General features: G+C 39.9%; 1 protein-coding gene across 3 annotated transcripts in view; it reads right to left on the bottom strand.

The window, feature by feature from the left end:
* Window positions 1-1,184: 1,184 nt before the first annotated feature.
* tafa5a (TAFA chemokine like family member 5a) overlaps window positions 1,185-15,927 on the bottom strand; it is a 171,594-nt gene continuing 156,851 nt past the window's right edge. For 2 of the 3 annotated variants that reach the window (XR_004843533.2, XR_004843534.2), the window contains exons 4-5: window positions 9,027-9,221; window positions 1,185-2,926 (exon numbers count right to left, since the gene is read on the bottom strand). Coding sequence is in view for 1 of the 3 variants with exons in the window: in XM_006780561.3 (XP_006780624.1) it covers window positions 2,918-2,926 (9 nt within the window). In the remaining 2 variants the exon portion in view is untranslated. The remainder of the gene's footprint in view (window positions 2,927-9,026; window positions 9,222-15,927) is intronic. The other variant, XM_006780561.3, reaches the window with a different exon arrangement.

Genomic DNA, 15,927 nt, shown 5'->3' with positions numbered 1-15,927 from the left:
TCAATGTTATTTATTTTCTTGGTTAAGGATTTGATTATTTCTATGGGGGTAAGGGATAGGATAAGTATAAGCCATAAGGCTTCAGCCTATTCCTTTTTCGGTTACTGTTTGAGTACTTTTATGTAAAATTATAATCTGTTGTTGTTGTTGACTGAAATAAACATTTCAATTCAATTCAATTCAATTCAGAATGGTTGGGAATGTAACAGTCTGGACCATTGTAATACTCTTGTTAGTCAATTATCTCTAGCTCCTTAACAGAAGGAAACTTCAACTGATTGCTGAACTGTTACTGAATGATAGTTTGTTGTGTTGTGAAATTTTCAGAAACACTTATTTTTTAAAATTATAAAGCACTTTGGTTTTAAATGTGCTATAAAAATTAATTTACTTACTTTCTTACAATAACACGATGTGTGTAAAAGTGTGTGAAAAGATATAAATATCTGGTAGGATTATGTTAGGAAGAGGATGTGAGTGTAAAAAAAAAATATTGCAAGTCTAAATAAAGATGTATCTGCTGTGGTGAATCAGTGTGGGTCTTAAAAAACTAGCTAACAATGGAAATACATAAATAGTCACTTGTAGCACCATAGTGCATGACTGAACTTCTGATTAAAAACTTAACAATGTTTACAAGAAACAAGAGTTTTTTATAATGCGCACTGTATTATCAGCTCAGACTAAATTCTACTGTTGGATTGGCCAGGTCACTGGGCTATATGTGAGCTCTCCCTCATGACTGACAAGTTTGGTGGACAAAGCAGCGTGCTTTTTATTTGCAGTCCAAGCATCTGAAACTGTTTCATAAACTACATTTTTCAGACATGCTGTAGTTCTTTAGAGAGATATTTGGAGACTTGCAAAGTTAAGATAACAAACACTGGAAAAACTGGAAAGTTTGGCTGATTGCTTTGGGGTTTTTTGTGGCTTTGCAAACAAAAATGATGAGCATGCGTTACACTGGAGAGCAGGAAAATTAGATCCAAGCACAAGAGCTCACTTGAGCATTTGGAAAAACATTGAGGTGTGAACAGAAGACGTGATTACTTGTCCACTTTTGGCTGGCTCATCTGAAACCCATGTGCCGGCTTTGACTCCCTTTGTTGTTTATACTGAATTTCTTAGGACTTTACCCTGGAAACAATCTAACTATAAATCCTCTGAATCACCTGGGAAGGAAAAGGAAACTTTAATTTTTTTTTCATACCTTCTTTGGTGCCAGAAACAAATACATTCATTAGAAAAGACCAGAATAAGATCAATTAAAGTTCTTGTTGATGACCTTGAACATCAAGAGCATCTAAATTTGCAGGGGACATTTCTTGTCATATATTTATTCTTAAAATATTTCATGATATAAAATGTATGTAAATGACCGATACTCCTGCAGCGCTTCCTCTTTCCTTCTCTCCTCACCGTATTCATCGCCATCGGAGAGAAGCTGGATTTGTGCAAAAAAAAAAAAAAGAAAAGAAAGAAAAAACAAACAAAAAGAAACACAGGCACAAAATAAATTAAGAGATCAGAACCCATAGAGAGGAAATGAGTCAGTATTCCACACCGTGTACAATACAATATCATAGCAAATTAGCAGATTTCAATGGCTTCCACTGACTACCATAGATTTACAATGTTCAGTTGGCTGCACATCAGTCCTTAATAAATTGTGTCACTTTCCTTTTTTTTCATTAATGGTTCGGATAGACAGTGACTTGTAGATGACCATGAAAAGAAAGCGGCTACTGAGGTGTGAACAGAAAACCTGGGACTACGAGCCAGCAGTAATGAGAACAACAGCATTTGTTCACATCCTACTAAACTGCCATTGTGATCACATTTTAAGTCCAATAAGCTTCTCTACAAAGGTACAACATATAAAACTGTTAAATATATAACTTTTTAGGGCCTTTCAAAATACATTTAATGACTTTTCTTTACGCCTTCTTTTCAGACTTAACAGCATTTAATACTCTCTGTAGATAGTTATCATTTCTCTGGTAATGATTTGCTCTCCGTATCCATGATCAACACGACACTTCTTCCTGTAAGCTGTCCCAACTGTAGCTACTGAAAAATGCAAATCAGATTTTTTTTTTTTTTTTTTTTTTTTTGTTGTTTTTGTTTGTTTTTTTTTGATACACAGTTATACGTATGTAGTACCTATATCTCCAGTTCCAAAATACAGTGGTGAGCTTAGTCTGCGAAAAAATGTCCGTAAAGTTTGAAAAGTACTCCTTTGATTGTGTTCGGCACGTACGCCGCCGGCTGCAAAGGTTCGTTTGTGCACTGAGTCTCTGTGGGGGCAGTCGTTGGTCGGTGGCGACACTCAAAGCATGTTAACAACGTTTCCGTGTATCTTTGCCAGATGGTCCTCTCTGTCATAATGATCATATTTGTTGTTTTGCTCTTTGGTCTATAAAAATATGGGAGGTTTACTCCAGCAGAAGGCCTATTCACAGCAGAGTGCGCTCGGTTCGGTTTTTACGGCCTCGCGAGCTGGTCTGAGAAGCGTCACATTGTGTTCTGTAATGACCCCGTCTTCGCCCTGGAACTCCTGCACTAGAGTCTAGGAGAGAGATGTGGGAAATCCCGTATTAAAAGCAGTTAGCAGCTCCAAACAGTGGACTTCCAGTGAGGCAAAAAAAAACCAAACAAACATTCATGGGATTTTAAGGTGTCCGAACCTCCGTGGCATGAGCATGTGCTGCTAAATTCACAGAGCAGGCAGATAACAGTGGAGAGGAGGTGGATACAACGTGTTGACCCAACGACAGATAGCAGGAGGGAGCAGTCAGAAACCCGCGGTGGCCAGTCACAGGAAACAGGAAGTGTTTTATAGTAAGTTTGTCCAGTGTCACAGGGAGAGATGACTCCCTCAAACAATCACTCCCTGGTTTTCCCGTCTCTGGCTGTGTTACGAGACCTGTGAATCAACAAGAACAAAGCAAACATGAGAGAACTGTTTTAGCACTCGGTCACAGTCATGCTCAGCTCCACAGAGAAATGTCTGAGGATGTGTTGTATCAAAAACATTTTGGCTCAAATATTTTCACTTCTATGGCCAGCAGAAAGAAAATGATAGAAAATATATCTTGTCTTTTTAAATACAATTCACATATGTGACGTTGGCTTTTTATTTGCAACAGGAATGTTCTTTTTCATTCAAATAAGCACCGTCATCTCCTTTTAAAGTTTGCAATCTGTTTATTCACTTGTTTGCCAAGAGTTGCACGACAAGACTGATACTACTTGTGTATATAGAGTACTGTGCACAAGTCTTAAGTCAGATCTTAATTCTATATATTTTGCTGGGGAAACAGGTGCAGACAAACATATAAATACTGTATTCAAAGCCAAAACAGAGTTTGTACAACTCTGCACTTAAAAGTCAATATTTGGTATGACCCTCTTTATTCTTCAACCTGAGTGCTCTTATGCAAGCTTCCTTGTCACTTCTTTAAATAGTTTTTAGGAATAGTTCTCCAGGATTCTTGAAGGACATTCAAGGGTTTTCTCTGGATGTTGGCTGCCTTTTGTTCCTATGAAAATGATCCCAAACTACTTCAGTAATTTTGAGGTCTGGGCTCGAGGGAGGCCAATTCATGACTGATGGCGTTCCATTGCATGTTGTTCTATCCAGGTATGGCTTCTTGCATGGCCTGTGTCTTTGTGATTATATTCATGCTGAAAAGGGAGCAACTGTCATTAATGTTCAGTCTGTGTTTTGTTTTTCTTGACCAACTTAAGAAAATTACACAAGAACCATTCCTTTGAAAATGGTCAGGTCCAAGGGCTGGGCTGAAAATGTCTTAAAAAGCAGCCAATATCCAAAGAAAATCCTTCAGAAATGCTGGAGAACTATTGCTCAAGACCACTTTCAAAAATCACAAGAAAGTTTGTTTCTTTGGGAGCAAAATATGGAGAAATAAGGGCTCTAGCTTGGTTTACGATTAATTCAGCTTATCAAAAAGACTACGCAGAATTAAATGATTAGCCTTGCAGTGTCCAAATATTAAAGGTCACATACAAACATCTCAAAAGCTCATTAATTAATAAATATATAAAAATGACATTCCACCATTTGGAGCTATTCTATAGCTATATAGCTATATTATTATAGTGATCTTTAGGGACATTTGACATAATTTTTTTTCTTTCTAAGATAAGCTAGCAAGGCTTACATTTAGTCCATTCAAAAAACAGAGCAGAGCAAACTGTTCCTTTCCTCCTCCGCCATAATGTTAAAAATAAAACAACGCTAAGTGGCTACTCTTGAAGCACCCTTTAACAAAACCATACGAGAGAGGCATCTCACTGAAATTTCAGCAGCAAAGCTGATAGGGATCATTCTCAGTATGCCAGTCTATTCTTCCAAAGAACAAATATATTTTTTCGCAGCCATTGTGTTGACATAAGCATCACACATGACTATTGCTCCGTGCCAGACTTAGATGTTAATTACAGGATTGTATGAGAGCTTTACGAGTCAAATATTTAGAACTCTTCAGGGGGTATAACCCAGTAACAAAACAAGTCTCACGGTGCAGACACTGAAAAACAATTATTCTAGCAGCAGAAAGACAAATCTCGGAGCCTCCTCACCATCTGGCCCCCGCCAGTCACACAGCCAACTTGATAGAGGTGCTGATGCCTTCCAAGACATTGCCACTGAAGCTTAATTCATAATAATGAACTCTTGATGATTTCACAGGGTGCAAATTACCATGAAAGGGGCAGGTGTTGAACGGGGTTCTAGCATGTATCACAGATGACAATGTCTTATGCTCTGGGAATAATAAACATCTCAGTGAGCTCGGGCTTTAATGGAGATAATGTCATGGTTTTGTTGGAGCTGGGCATGGAATTACCCAAAGGTTTACTTGGTTAAAGCAGGGCCATGACTTTGCTAACTGCTTGACTGTGATGCCTGGCCAAAACAGGTGTTTAATCCTAGCATAATAAGCACAGTTTCTCTCTGTGCCTCCTAGAGGGCACACAGAGACTACAGCTCAGCAGTAAGAAGCCACTGGTAAAATGGAAGGAGGATAAATTAGTCGCACAAAAATGTGGAAGAAAAGAAATACAATGCAAGTGATTTCAAGCAGACACAGCATATAGACAGGGTCTTGTTTTATTCAAGCCACATAGTGTGTGTCTACCGTGGTGGATTTTTGTTTTTTAATATCGTCTTTATGTTTTGTTTTGTTTTTTGCTCCCTCTTTTTCTTTCACAGCCACGCTGTTGTGAACGGCTTCTCATAAATCTCACGCGCAAGTCTCGTCTCAGGGAAACGCAAGCCTTCCCATTTAAAAACAGCAGCGAATGTCAGACGAATATGAGATGAATCTGCCCCGTGAATAACATTCACAGGCCTTGGGTGATTATTGCTTAGAGTTTATCGGGAAGCAGCTACGCAGACAGCGAGCAAATACTTTACACTCTGGTGGCAGGTGGTGGTGCAGAGTAGAGGGAAACATTATGCGGCGGTTCTCTGGCTATTGAACATGCCGGGCAAACGTTTAGGACGGTGGCGTGAATTGGACTTTCGATTGAAACTGATAACTGCTGGGGGTGTCATAGTAACAGAGGGGAGCATCGTGGACTGAATCCATCTGTGTTAATGTGTAATTTGTGCAGCATTTCTCTTCTTATGGAGCAAGCGGACAAACCACTCGATACTTATCGATACGCGCCCGGCAGCTTTTGATCGAGGATGCGGAAAACATTTGATTTCAGGGACGGTACAGGCTGCTTCCTGTCTCGAGGCCACAGCTGAAGCACTTTAATGCAACAAAAATGAGAATGTGCATACATGTGGCAGTGGCTTTCGTTTGCGTCGCACTGCTCTAAATAAAAGCATTTCCGCGAGTTGGAAGTATTGAAAGCGAATGCACCTGGACATACGGCCCTGGCTTGACATTTCTTCTCTGTCTGAACTCTTGCTGACTTTCCTCGAAATGTCACGGCCACGTGACCCACGGGGGAACAAGTCGGTGGGTGCGCATGAAAGAACATTGATCCACTTTGCCTATCCGCACTCTTCATCGAGGCGCTGTTTGCTGGGAATAATGCAAAATCTCAAGAGGACCCAGCGGATTAATTGAGGTGTTTTTGTACATTCGCCGGAAGCTTCGCTGAAGCCCTCCCGTTCAGCTCGTTCCACAGTGCGTCTGCTTTTGGATCTCCTGCTCGTTTCTAACGCTCGTCTCTGCGCTCGCCCTTTAACGTTAAGTCTTGTGCAGCTGAGCCCCGCGCTCTCTCTTCAGATTTTAGCAGGCGAGCGGCACAACATGATTCCAGATGAATATTCATAAGCGAACTTGTTGGCTAGGAATGATCCACAGGTTAATAAGGGATGGGAAATCGCTCATTACATGCTGTGAAGTTGGATAATGCCTGAAGCAGATGCTGAGATCAAAATACATGAACATGTATGCACGCGCCTCCAGACACTAGGCCCCATTCCACATTAGGAAAGAGTTCAAAGCTATGTGTTATGTCATTATCAGCCCTTTCATACTGCATTTCTTCAGAACATCAAAGCAAACACAGTTCACTCTCTGCATTCTACAATATGATCAGAACTTAATGCTCAAGAGTGGAGTATTAGAACAGATTTAACCACGGTGGCATCAGGCTGGTGACAATGTTGCCAACGTGTTCTTCAATACTTTTATGCATCGACTACAGCTGCTCGTAAAGCTACTGCGTTGCGTGGCTCTGTGTGTGATCAGCTGCTCGCAGGCAATGCAGAATCGTCTTCCTTCAGAATATATATTAAAGGATCAAATGTTTAAATCCAATCTCAGATGGCCTCTTCTGTGAGTAAATAGACAATAATCTCTTTGATGCACTGTGCAGAGACCCAAGTTCACCACACACATTCCACCCCTTTTCTATTTATAGCTCCAAATCTACTGAAGACTTGCTGTCTGGAGTGAAAAGCAGCAGGATCACATTTTTCCTCAAAAGCAAATTATAGCATGGGCCATAAAAGCTGACAGTATTGACCAAAAGAAGAGCCTGTTTCTCAAAGACTCCACAAAAGTGGCCGTTTTTATGACTTTGGCCTTATCCCTTTTTTATAATGCTGTACCTTAAATTTATTGCAGGGCCACTCTCTATTTCCCGATCACTATTTATTAATATCAGAGTCTGTCTGGCGCCTTGTTTTATTTAAGTGCACAGCCACCATCTGACACAAGACTTTAAAACAATATACAAGGCATGCCAATAAAGCAGGCTGAGAATACACTGAGCGGGGGGTTTGCTGCACACATGGATTTTCTCTGGTTAAACACACACCAGGGAAATTGTCAGCTTATGGTAAAATACATAAGCCAAACAAGGATATCAAACAAGCAGACGCTCGCTTAAATTGTATCAGGATTTATGAGAGTCTACGCTTCCTGCTGTTTGTGTGTTCTGCTAAAGCTGAAAGATGCGGTCTTAGTGTTGCAATGAGTTCATAATGTCGGTTGTAATGATTTTCATACACTTTTAAGACATTTGACCGTGAGCAACAGACAAGATCCGTTACCTCTGTAAGGTCATGTGGAAAACTACCTTCATTACAAGATGTTATAAAGCAGAGCCCGACAGATATATCAGCAGGACCGACACATCGGCCGATATTTTTATTTGCCGATACGTCGATATCGGCATTTGTAGCTGTTGATTGGGCAGTTATAATGTACAAATGATATATTTTTAAGCTTGTAGTGGCTCTATAGTGTAATGTTATACACATTAGATCCTCACTATGATTCTGGGATGAGACACATTCAGTATGGGGTTGGATTAAGAAGGCCATCTGATTTAAGAAATCTCCTCAATCGAATATGCACAGCTAAAAATAGTTTTTATTTTTATTAACCCTTTAAGACCTACCATAGAACCCAAGTCCGCCAGAGCTTATATTATATTTTTACATGTTGTAGTGCCATTTTTGGGAGCATTTCAAGCTGATATACATCAATACAACCATTATGCCCCAAACTTTAATAATATGTAAGCATTAAGTGCAAAGTAATTACATAAATTGCAAAAAAGTGCAATAAACTACCAAAAAATCGAAAATCGTTTTTGTTTTTTTTAACATATATTTCTAGTTAGAGAAATTTAAGAGGCTTATCCCTCAAAACTGTAAATACAAAAAAGTTGCACAAAATAGTTTCCCACCACAGGAAATTTATTTTAAGTGTCTTCATAGTTTTATTTTTGAAATACACCAATTTTTATATACTGCAGGAAAAACGAAAATAAATATTATAATGCAAATTTGCAAAATAACAGCATATGCATCAAAATAAACTATTTCCAGCAGTGCAATATGAGTCCTAAGCATCCCAGAAACGACACAGAAAGTCATAAAGTCAAACATAACTTTTAAAAACACCAGTATAGGCTCATAAGGCCCTGATGGTAAAAACTACATTTCCACAAAATGACGTCACTCAGGCCTTAGGCAGGTCATGGCGGACATGCGATAGTTCGCGCTGATGGACGTAGGAAGTGTTACAAACAGCTGATCGGATTGGCAAAGCGTGTTTCTGGAATATTATGTTTTTGTTGCTGCAAGTGCTTTTATGCAATTTTTGCAAAGCTATATGTGGAAGGAAACTGTGACCGAGGACAAGCTGATGGCATAAGATGTAAGTACAACTCCTCTGGTTTCATGTGCAAAAAAAATTATTGCGCTAGCTTACGTGGTTGCAGAGCTACCAGGATTTAAAAATAGTTATGCAAAACAGAGCGTGCCCGCTCCGACTGGCTTTAAAGGGTTAAGGACTCATAAATAAAACTGTACCAAATATATGACAAATGTGTGTATATATGTGTGTCTGTTTATATTTAACGATGTGAATGTGAAAAAAAGATTAAAATATAAACGAGTATATCAGATCTTTATCTTTTTTCTAATCACCAAGTCTCAGTATCGGTCTCAAAAATCCTATATCAGTCAGGCTCTAGTCATACATTTAAGGATTTCTTGATCCTAATTCAAGGGATTTGTCTTGTACCTTACTGCCTCCACAAGGCTCTTGGTGCTCTGTAGCTGCTTGTGTTGCTTCCTGCCTTTGAGGCCAAGGTAAGGGTGGAGCTGTTGTAATGGTGGTGGTGGTGGTGGTAGCTGGAAATTGGCTGTCTGTCAAGGGGTCATCAATGCTTTCCATAGTGCAAGAGTGTCGAGGGGGACTCTTGTCACGTCATAGAGCCTGGGGGGAGAAAGGGACAGGGGAAGGCGGTATGGTTATAAAGCTCAGTTTCATTTCTATTTCTGTTTATTTCCAGATTTAGACACAGTCACAGCACCGCCACCACCACTGCCACCATTACCAAATTTATCTTTTTAAGGTGTCATGGAAATGTGCCCGTTTGGATTTGTCTAAACATGGAGAGCTATTCTGTGCATGTGCTGGGCACTGATGCTGTGTTACTTGTGTTCCAGTTAAATATAGGAGTGTGGGAGTTGAATAGGGTCTGATTCTGCGTAACAGTAGCCCACATGGAAGGAAAATAGAAAACAGCCCTGTGTTTCTCCAATGACTTCTTAAATATGCTATAAATGTAAAGCACTGATTCATTCATGATTCATTTTTCTGAAATAATTTGTAAATTATTGTCCTTTACATAAAATGATAAGCTGGATAAGAATTTATAAGTATCAGGCCTGCTGCAGCCTTTCCGCCACTTTAGTCCAGATTAAAGTATCTCAGAAACTATTGCATAAATTATTGTTTATTCTGGTGTAAATTCTTACAGTCCCAGAGTTAGGAGACTGGTGAATATGGTAAACAACTGTTCTATTCCTGCAATGCAAGTTCGTTCCTTTTCCAAGGGCATCAAATATCTTTTTTAAAAATAAGCCAGTGGCATCTAATAGTTATAAATTACTTGCTCAAATACACATGATTACAAAACGACCCCCTGGGATCACATTTAAATGCAACCTAACCAAGTAGATTTTGGAGTTTTAATTTAAATAAGTAGTTTTAGTGTGCAAACCTTACACTGAGTAAAACAGTGAGTGGAGACTGTGACGCAGCCAAAATTACTGCGACTTGGTGCCTTTGAAATGATTGCTTTGAAAATGGGGACCAGGTCTGCGACCGTCCAATGCCAGCTTTAAAGAAATAGTGCTATCAGTCAGGGAATGAATGAGGTCAAGTTGGTAGTTACATGCAATCTGTATGTGATTAACTGTGACAAATTGGCAAAAATGTCAAATATATTGTTGTCTACATAAACAGAAATTCATAAAAACTACATTACATTCAGTAGAGGTGGGAATCACCATACATCCCACGATACGATATTATCACAATACTTAACGCACGATACGATATTATTGCAATTTTTTAAAATATTTTGTGATATTCAGATTCTGTACATAAAGGTAAACTTTATCAATATTCATTTTATCTAATATCAAAGTCTCACACTCAGTCGTTCTCTCATTTCAGTTTTATTGTTGACAAACTGAACGGTTTGTATTACAGTCTAGTCCAACTTAACTGAACGCAACCATCTGGTACAATTATAGCTATTCTGAACTATGCAATTTATGAAAACTATGCAGCCCCTTCAGCAACTGAAGAAACTCTGAAGTCAGAGCATGTTCCAGTCCACAAAAACTTTTTTTGTAACAAAATATCGATTTCTGCTGTCCCTGTATCGATACATTATTAGCAAACAAAATATCACGATACTACACAGTATCGATTTTTTCCCCCACCCCTAACATTCAGAGTCCAGAATACAACTGATTGAGATGATTTTTCTTTTGTAAAGAGACGTGTTCAAATCCATTCAATACCATTTTATTTATATAACAGATGCCTCAAGATGTTTTTATTGTAAGGTGAAGACCCTACAATAATACAGAAAAAATCCCAACAATCAAACGACACTGATCCTCTCTGAGCAAACACTTGGCGAGAGTGGAAAGGAAAAACTCCCTTTTACCACGAAGAAACGTCCAACAGAACCAGGCTCAGGGAGGGGCAGCCATCTATCAGGGGTGTGGGGAGGAAGACATGATAAAACACTAATTGCAAGATTGTGCATTTCTTTGAGTTGCCAGGGACTCTAACATGACATACGTTAACAATGGATGTACTGCTTGGCCCTGATAACCTAAATCTGCATCATTTCTAATGGGCAGCAGGGGACCACGTTTCAATTTTTCTTGTACTGTTGGCAAAAAGGCTATCGGCTTACTGGATCTGCAACCTCATTAAACATTTCTCTGATATATTCATGGAATTAGTTGCAAATTTTATCGAAAATAACACCATTTCAGCTTGTCATGTCCAGTTTCAAGATACCAAGATTGTGACAGCTCACCTTGAAGTTTCCACAATTAACAGAATTTAATTAACCAGCAGGTATATTATAGCACCCTTAGTTAAGAAGATATTGGCAGTTCAAGCAAGTTAAAGCTTCAGGTAATATCTCACTGATGAAGCTTACACTGCTTTCAGCAATCTCCAGTAAAAACTGCTTATCTTGACAGTTTAAAAAAGAACAAAATTCTCCCAAAGCCTTATTTGGTAAATGCTTTGCCTCAAAGCTGAAAACATGAATAAGTTTCTCTTTCACTGTTTGAAAAGGAGAAACGTGCTTTTCTGAGATCAGAGGTACTATACTTGACTTGGGTGTGAGTGTGCCCATGTTTTGTCCTTGCATGAGTGTGTTTGTTGTTTCCTTCATGTCGGAATACACCTGCACCTCTTGGGACTTGAAACTGCTTGAAATGCAAACATAAGCCAGCTATCACGCTGCGCTTTATGGAATCAGTTTCCACTTTTGGCCACATGGAAATGTTGGAAACTGTAGAAAAGGGAGCAGGGTTGAAATTCAGAATGAAATAAAACAGGTAATCTTTCACTGGGTAGCAGAGGCTTTGGGTTTAGGCAACAGTGGGTCAGATCAATCCCACAAGCTCACAGGGAGTTGATAAGAACAGAAAAAGAGAGACTTTCTTGTTCTTTAAGTCAGTTCCTCTTGCCTCTCACTTTTTATAGTCCCAACATTATTCCCAGCTTCCCAAAATGGAGGATTCTCCAAGCCAATGCAATGTGCTGACTTGGCTCCCTGCAGAAGGAAGTTGGCAGACAGAGCTAATGGTTAGCAGCAACAGGGTTTCTTTCTCTTTCTCGCTTTCTTTTGGCCTGTCTGTGGTGGCCAAGCAGCTGTCTTCTTAGTGGTGATTCTGTTCAACTCACTGTTGGATGTGGCTGGAGGGCCCAGAGGGATCAATTACCACGGTCGATACCAACCCAGAACCACAGGGGGGCGGGGTGAGGGGGGACATGGTGATGGTGGAGGCGTTGGGGGATACCTTAAGGCCCGGCTTGAACTGCATCCACAGAAAGATTGAGAAGAAGAGATGGAAAAGAAGTGATGGCGGGGGCAAAGATGGGGGAGGCCATCAGCATCCGCTTACAAGCACCAGTCGAAAAAGCTTTTTCATACTCAGCTGAACAAACTTGCCGTCACTGGCAGAAATACAAATGTGTAAATACAGAGGACGCTTACAGGCAGACACAGACTGGGGGATCATCTAGTGCAAACCCACCCATTTGTAGCCGGAGATATTTATGGCGGGATGTCCTAATCCACGTATGCATTTGAATTTCCCACGCAGAACCCTGACGAAGTTCATAAAATATGCATACGCGAGAGCTCATATTATCAAATATTGTGATATTCTCTCTTTCCTTGAAGAGGGTGAAGTAACTGCTCTTCCCAACTGTGTTTTCTCTCCTCTCCTCTCCCCAGTGAAAAAGTCTTGATTACAGTAATCACAGTCTTTCTCTCAGTAGGTGCCACTTCTGCTCATAGCTCTCTGCTCAACGCCTAAATACCCCAATCAGGATCGTCCTAATGAAACATATGATTAAGACTTAGTTAGACAACTGCGGATTTTTAGCCATTCCAGTTTTTTTTTTCCACTGCTTCCTGCAATACTGCTGTGTAATATTCACCGGCTGAAAATACCGGCTAAGCGGCCTGGCTGTTGGATTTTGTGCAATTATAACCTTCCAAAGCTACTTTGGAAGCGAATGTCCCTGTGTGTGAACTTAACGGGTACTCGAGAGTTTAACAAGAGCATCCGCTTGACTCAAAGCAACTTAAAATGACTTAATGTTCTACGATTCTTTACGTCTGACTGGCTCAAATCTCCCTCTCTTTCACTCACGCTGCTCTTTTCTTCTCCTGCGCTGCTTTTCTGCCTCTGTTTTGAATTGTTCCTCTTATCAGGCTGTCACAAAAGCTGGCAGATAACCTGAGGTGATTTTGCTTTTCTCCTCTAACAGCGTACTCGCTCTGCCTCGTTCTCGCCGAGCTCCCCGCGTCGGCGCACGCAGAGAGAGATAGCTCCTTGCGCTGATTCATCTGCCAGTCTAAAATGGTGGAGGGCATGATGCAGAGCATCCTCCTCTCTGGAGAGAGACAGCAGTAGGCCTTTCAGCGAGAGAAGAAGGTATGGAAGATGACTGCTGAGACTACATATCGTTCTGCTAAAAGAGAGGCCCTTTGCAAAGACAGCATTTCACTGTGGTAACTGTGATAAAATGTATGTTCAAACCTTTTAGCATCACGCAGTGTGGAAAGTATTCCAGAACAGTCAAATTAACCCTTCACTGCTGCTAAAGCGTTTCTTTATCTAGCCATTTTTCCCCCAGCCCTTTCTTGGTACCACGGAAAGCTATGACCAGGATACTGCACACAGAATGAGATCTTTGCAGTTAGGGCTGCCACGATTAGTTGACTAGTCACGATTACGTTGACTATTAAAATCGTCGACGACTGATTTAATAGTCGACGCTTCGTTTGAAGCTTTGTAAGATCACAAAAGACGCAGGAATAAGTAGTAGGATTTAAGAGTGTAATAACGGACTGAAACAGAAGAGGGCAGCACTGCATGTACAAGGATGCCAGCTGCCATTAAACCCCGAAGAAGAAGAAGGAGCTGTGTCCCAGAATTCATAGCGTGGCCCAGCGTTGTCAACAATGGCGGCAGCTAGTTAGTTTTAATATTACTCTTATTATTCTTTCTGGGTCACAAAATAAACGTTTAACATATTTTCAGGCGAGAATGTAGCTGTGTAAACTTGAAATATCTGCTCAGTTTATCAAGACACCACATATTTTCAAAAGCGCTCCGACGTTTTCGGAGACGTCTGTTACCCACTAGCTTGATAGCTAGCCGGGGGCTAGGCTAACTAGAGCCGTGAGAACACCGGACTCCCGGCAAATCGTTTTTAAACACACCGCTGTCTTTCGCTACTCAGGTTAAACATGTAATATAAGTCACTTAGATAACTTAAAAATGTTATTGTTTGGCTTTTTTAGTATTTTATTTGTTCCTGAGTAAATCGGTTTGGCTGAGATTAAAGTTATAGTTTTTACACAGCTGAATAAACGTCAAGCAGACAACTGATTATCAGAAGTGTGAGATGCTCGAGAATATACTCCGGTGTCCTCTTATATTTTAGATAGCAAGGAGTTTATTAAACTCCACCGAAACAATCTGCAAATGTCATTAAAATTTAATAAACTATCATTTTGTCTTTATTTTTAGTTAGCACATACCTTAAACACTTAAAGCTGTAAGCTAATGATAGCTATATAAGAGCAGATGCATGCTGGTGCAAAAAGCTGTACGTTCAATGGATGCATGATCTGATTAGTCTACTAATCGCAAAAATAATCATTTGTGGCAGCCCTATTTGCAGTACACTAAAGCTAAAATTGAATTTATTGGTTAATATCTTACATGTGCCAGATCTTTTTACACATCTGGCTAAATTGAGAATAAAATAAAAGACAATTAATGTTAATAGGATGGTTTCATACATGACTGACAGAAGCAATATGCCTCATTAAAAAGTCAGCAGCCGGTGATCAACGTATAAGCCATTAACAACCATGAAAAAATCATGTTTTATAATTTGAATTAGAGTTGTATGCAGTGTCATGTACAACCTAGGTTCCAAAAAAGCATAGGTGGAGTCATATTTACCACTGTGGACAAAAGTCTGTAAATGTCTTCGAACTGAAGAGACCAATTGCTGAACCTCTGGTACACGAACGTTGTCATATTATTGTCTGATACAGGATTCTAGCAGCTCAACAGTCCTTTCATTTTCAATTAGTGAAAGGTTTGGACTGCAGGCACCTGAGTTCAGCATCCAGATTCTTGCCATGCTGTTGTAATAGATGTGGTTTAACATTGTCTTCTGGATGGTAGTGGAAGTAATATGTTGCCTGAAACCCATATATACTTTACAGGATATTCTTGGAACTGTAGCTGTAATTCAAATTGTGGTTGGAATAGTACTCTTTCTAACATAACTAACTTAAATGTTTAGTAATGAAAAACATATTATTTGAACAAGTAGCAGAATGGGTAGATTTACATTGGATTTGTATTTTCTGTATTATCAATTGTTACAAACCCATTTTCACCCAGGAGCTCTGCACCGTATCAGGAGAATGAAGTCAGCACATTGTCCGAATGTTTACTTAACATGAGCAATGCTCTGTTCAGGTAAGGCTAGAGTGCTGCGTGGACAGAGCATGCAGGAGGGAGCACGTGAGCACACAATAGCTTGTTGTAATTCTCTGCACGGTTACTCGCTGTAACCTTACCTGGACACAAATGTACATCACACGGACACGGACAAGGGAGACTGCAGATTTAACAGTATGACAATACGGTTATTAGATAAGAAAACTGAAATATATGTGCTGCTATTTATATTCTAAACTTTGTTGGCAAGTGTGTGAGGCCAGTCAGCAGGGAGATGTGTATAAACTCAGCCATATTAAAAGGCCAGTGCACAGAATGAACGAGCTAGTCGTTTGCCAGCACTGTAAAACATTTTGTCACATCAGTTATGTTTTGGCAGA

Source organism: Neolamprologus brichardi, chromosome 17 (assembly GCF_056152115.1).
Source record: "Neolamprologus brichardi isolate AB-2024 chromosome 17, ASM5615211v1, whole genome shotgun sequence".
Classification (NCBI taxonomy): Eukaryota; Metazoa; Chordata; class Actinopteri; order Cichliformes; family Cichlidae; genus Neolamprologus; species Neolamprologus brichardi.
Note: the sequence above shows the minus strand (reverse complement) of the source record. Positions and strands in the feature narration are given on the sequence as shown.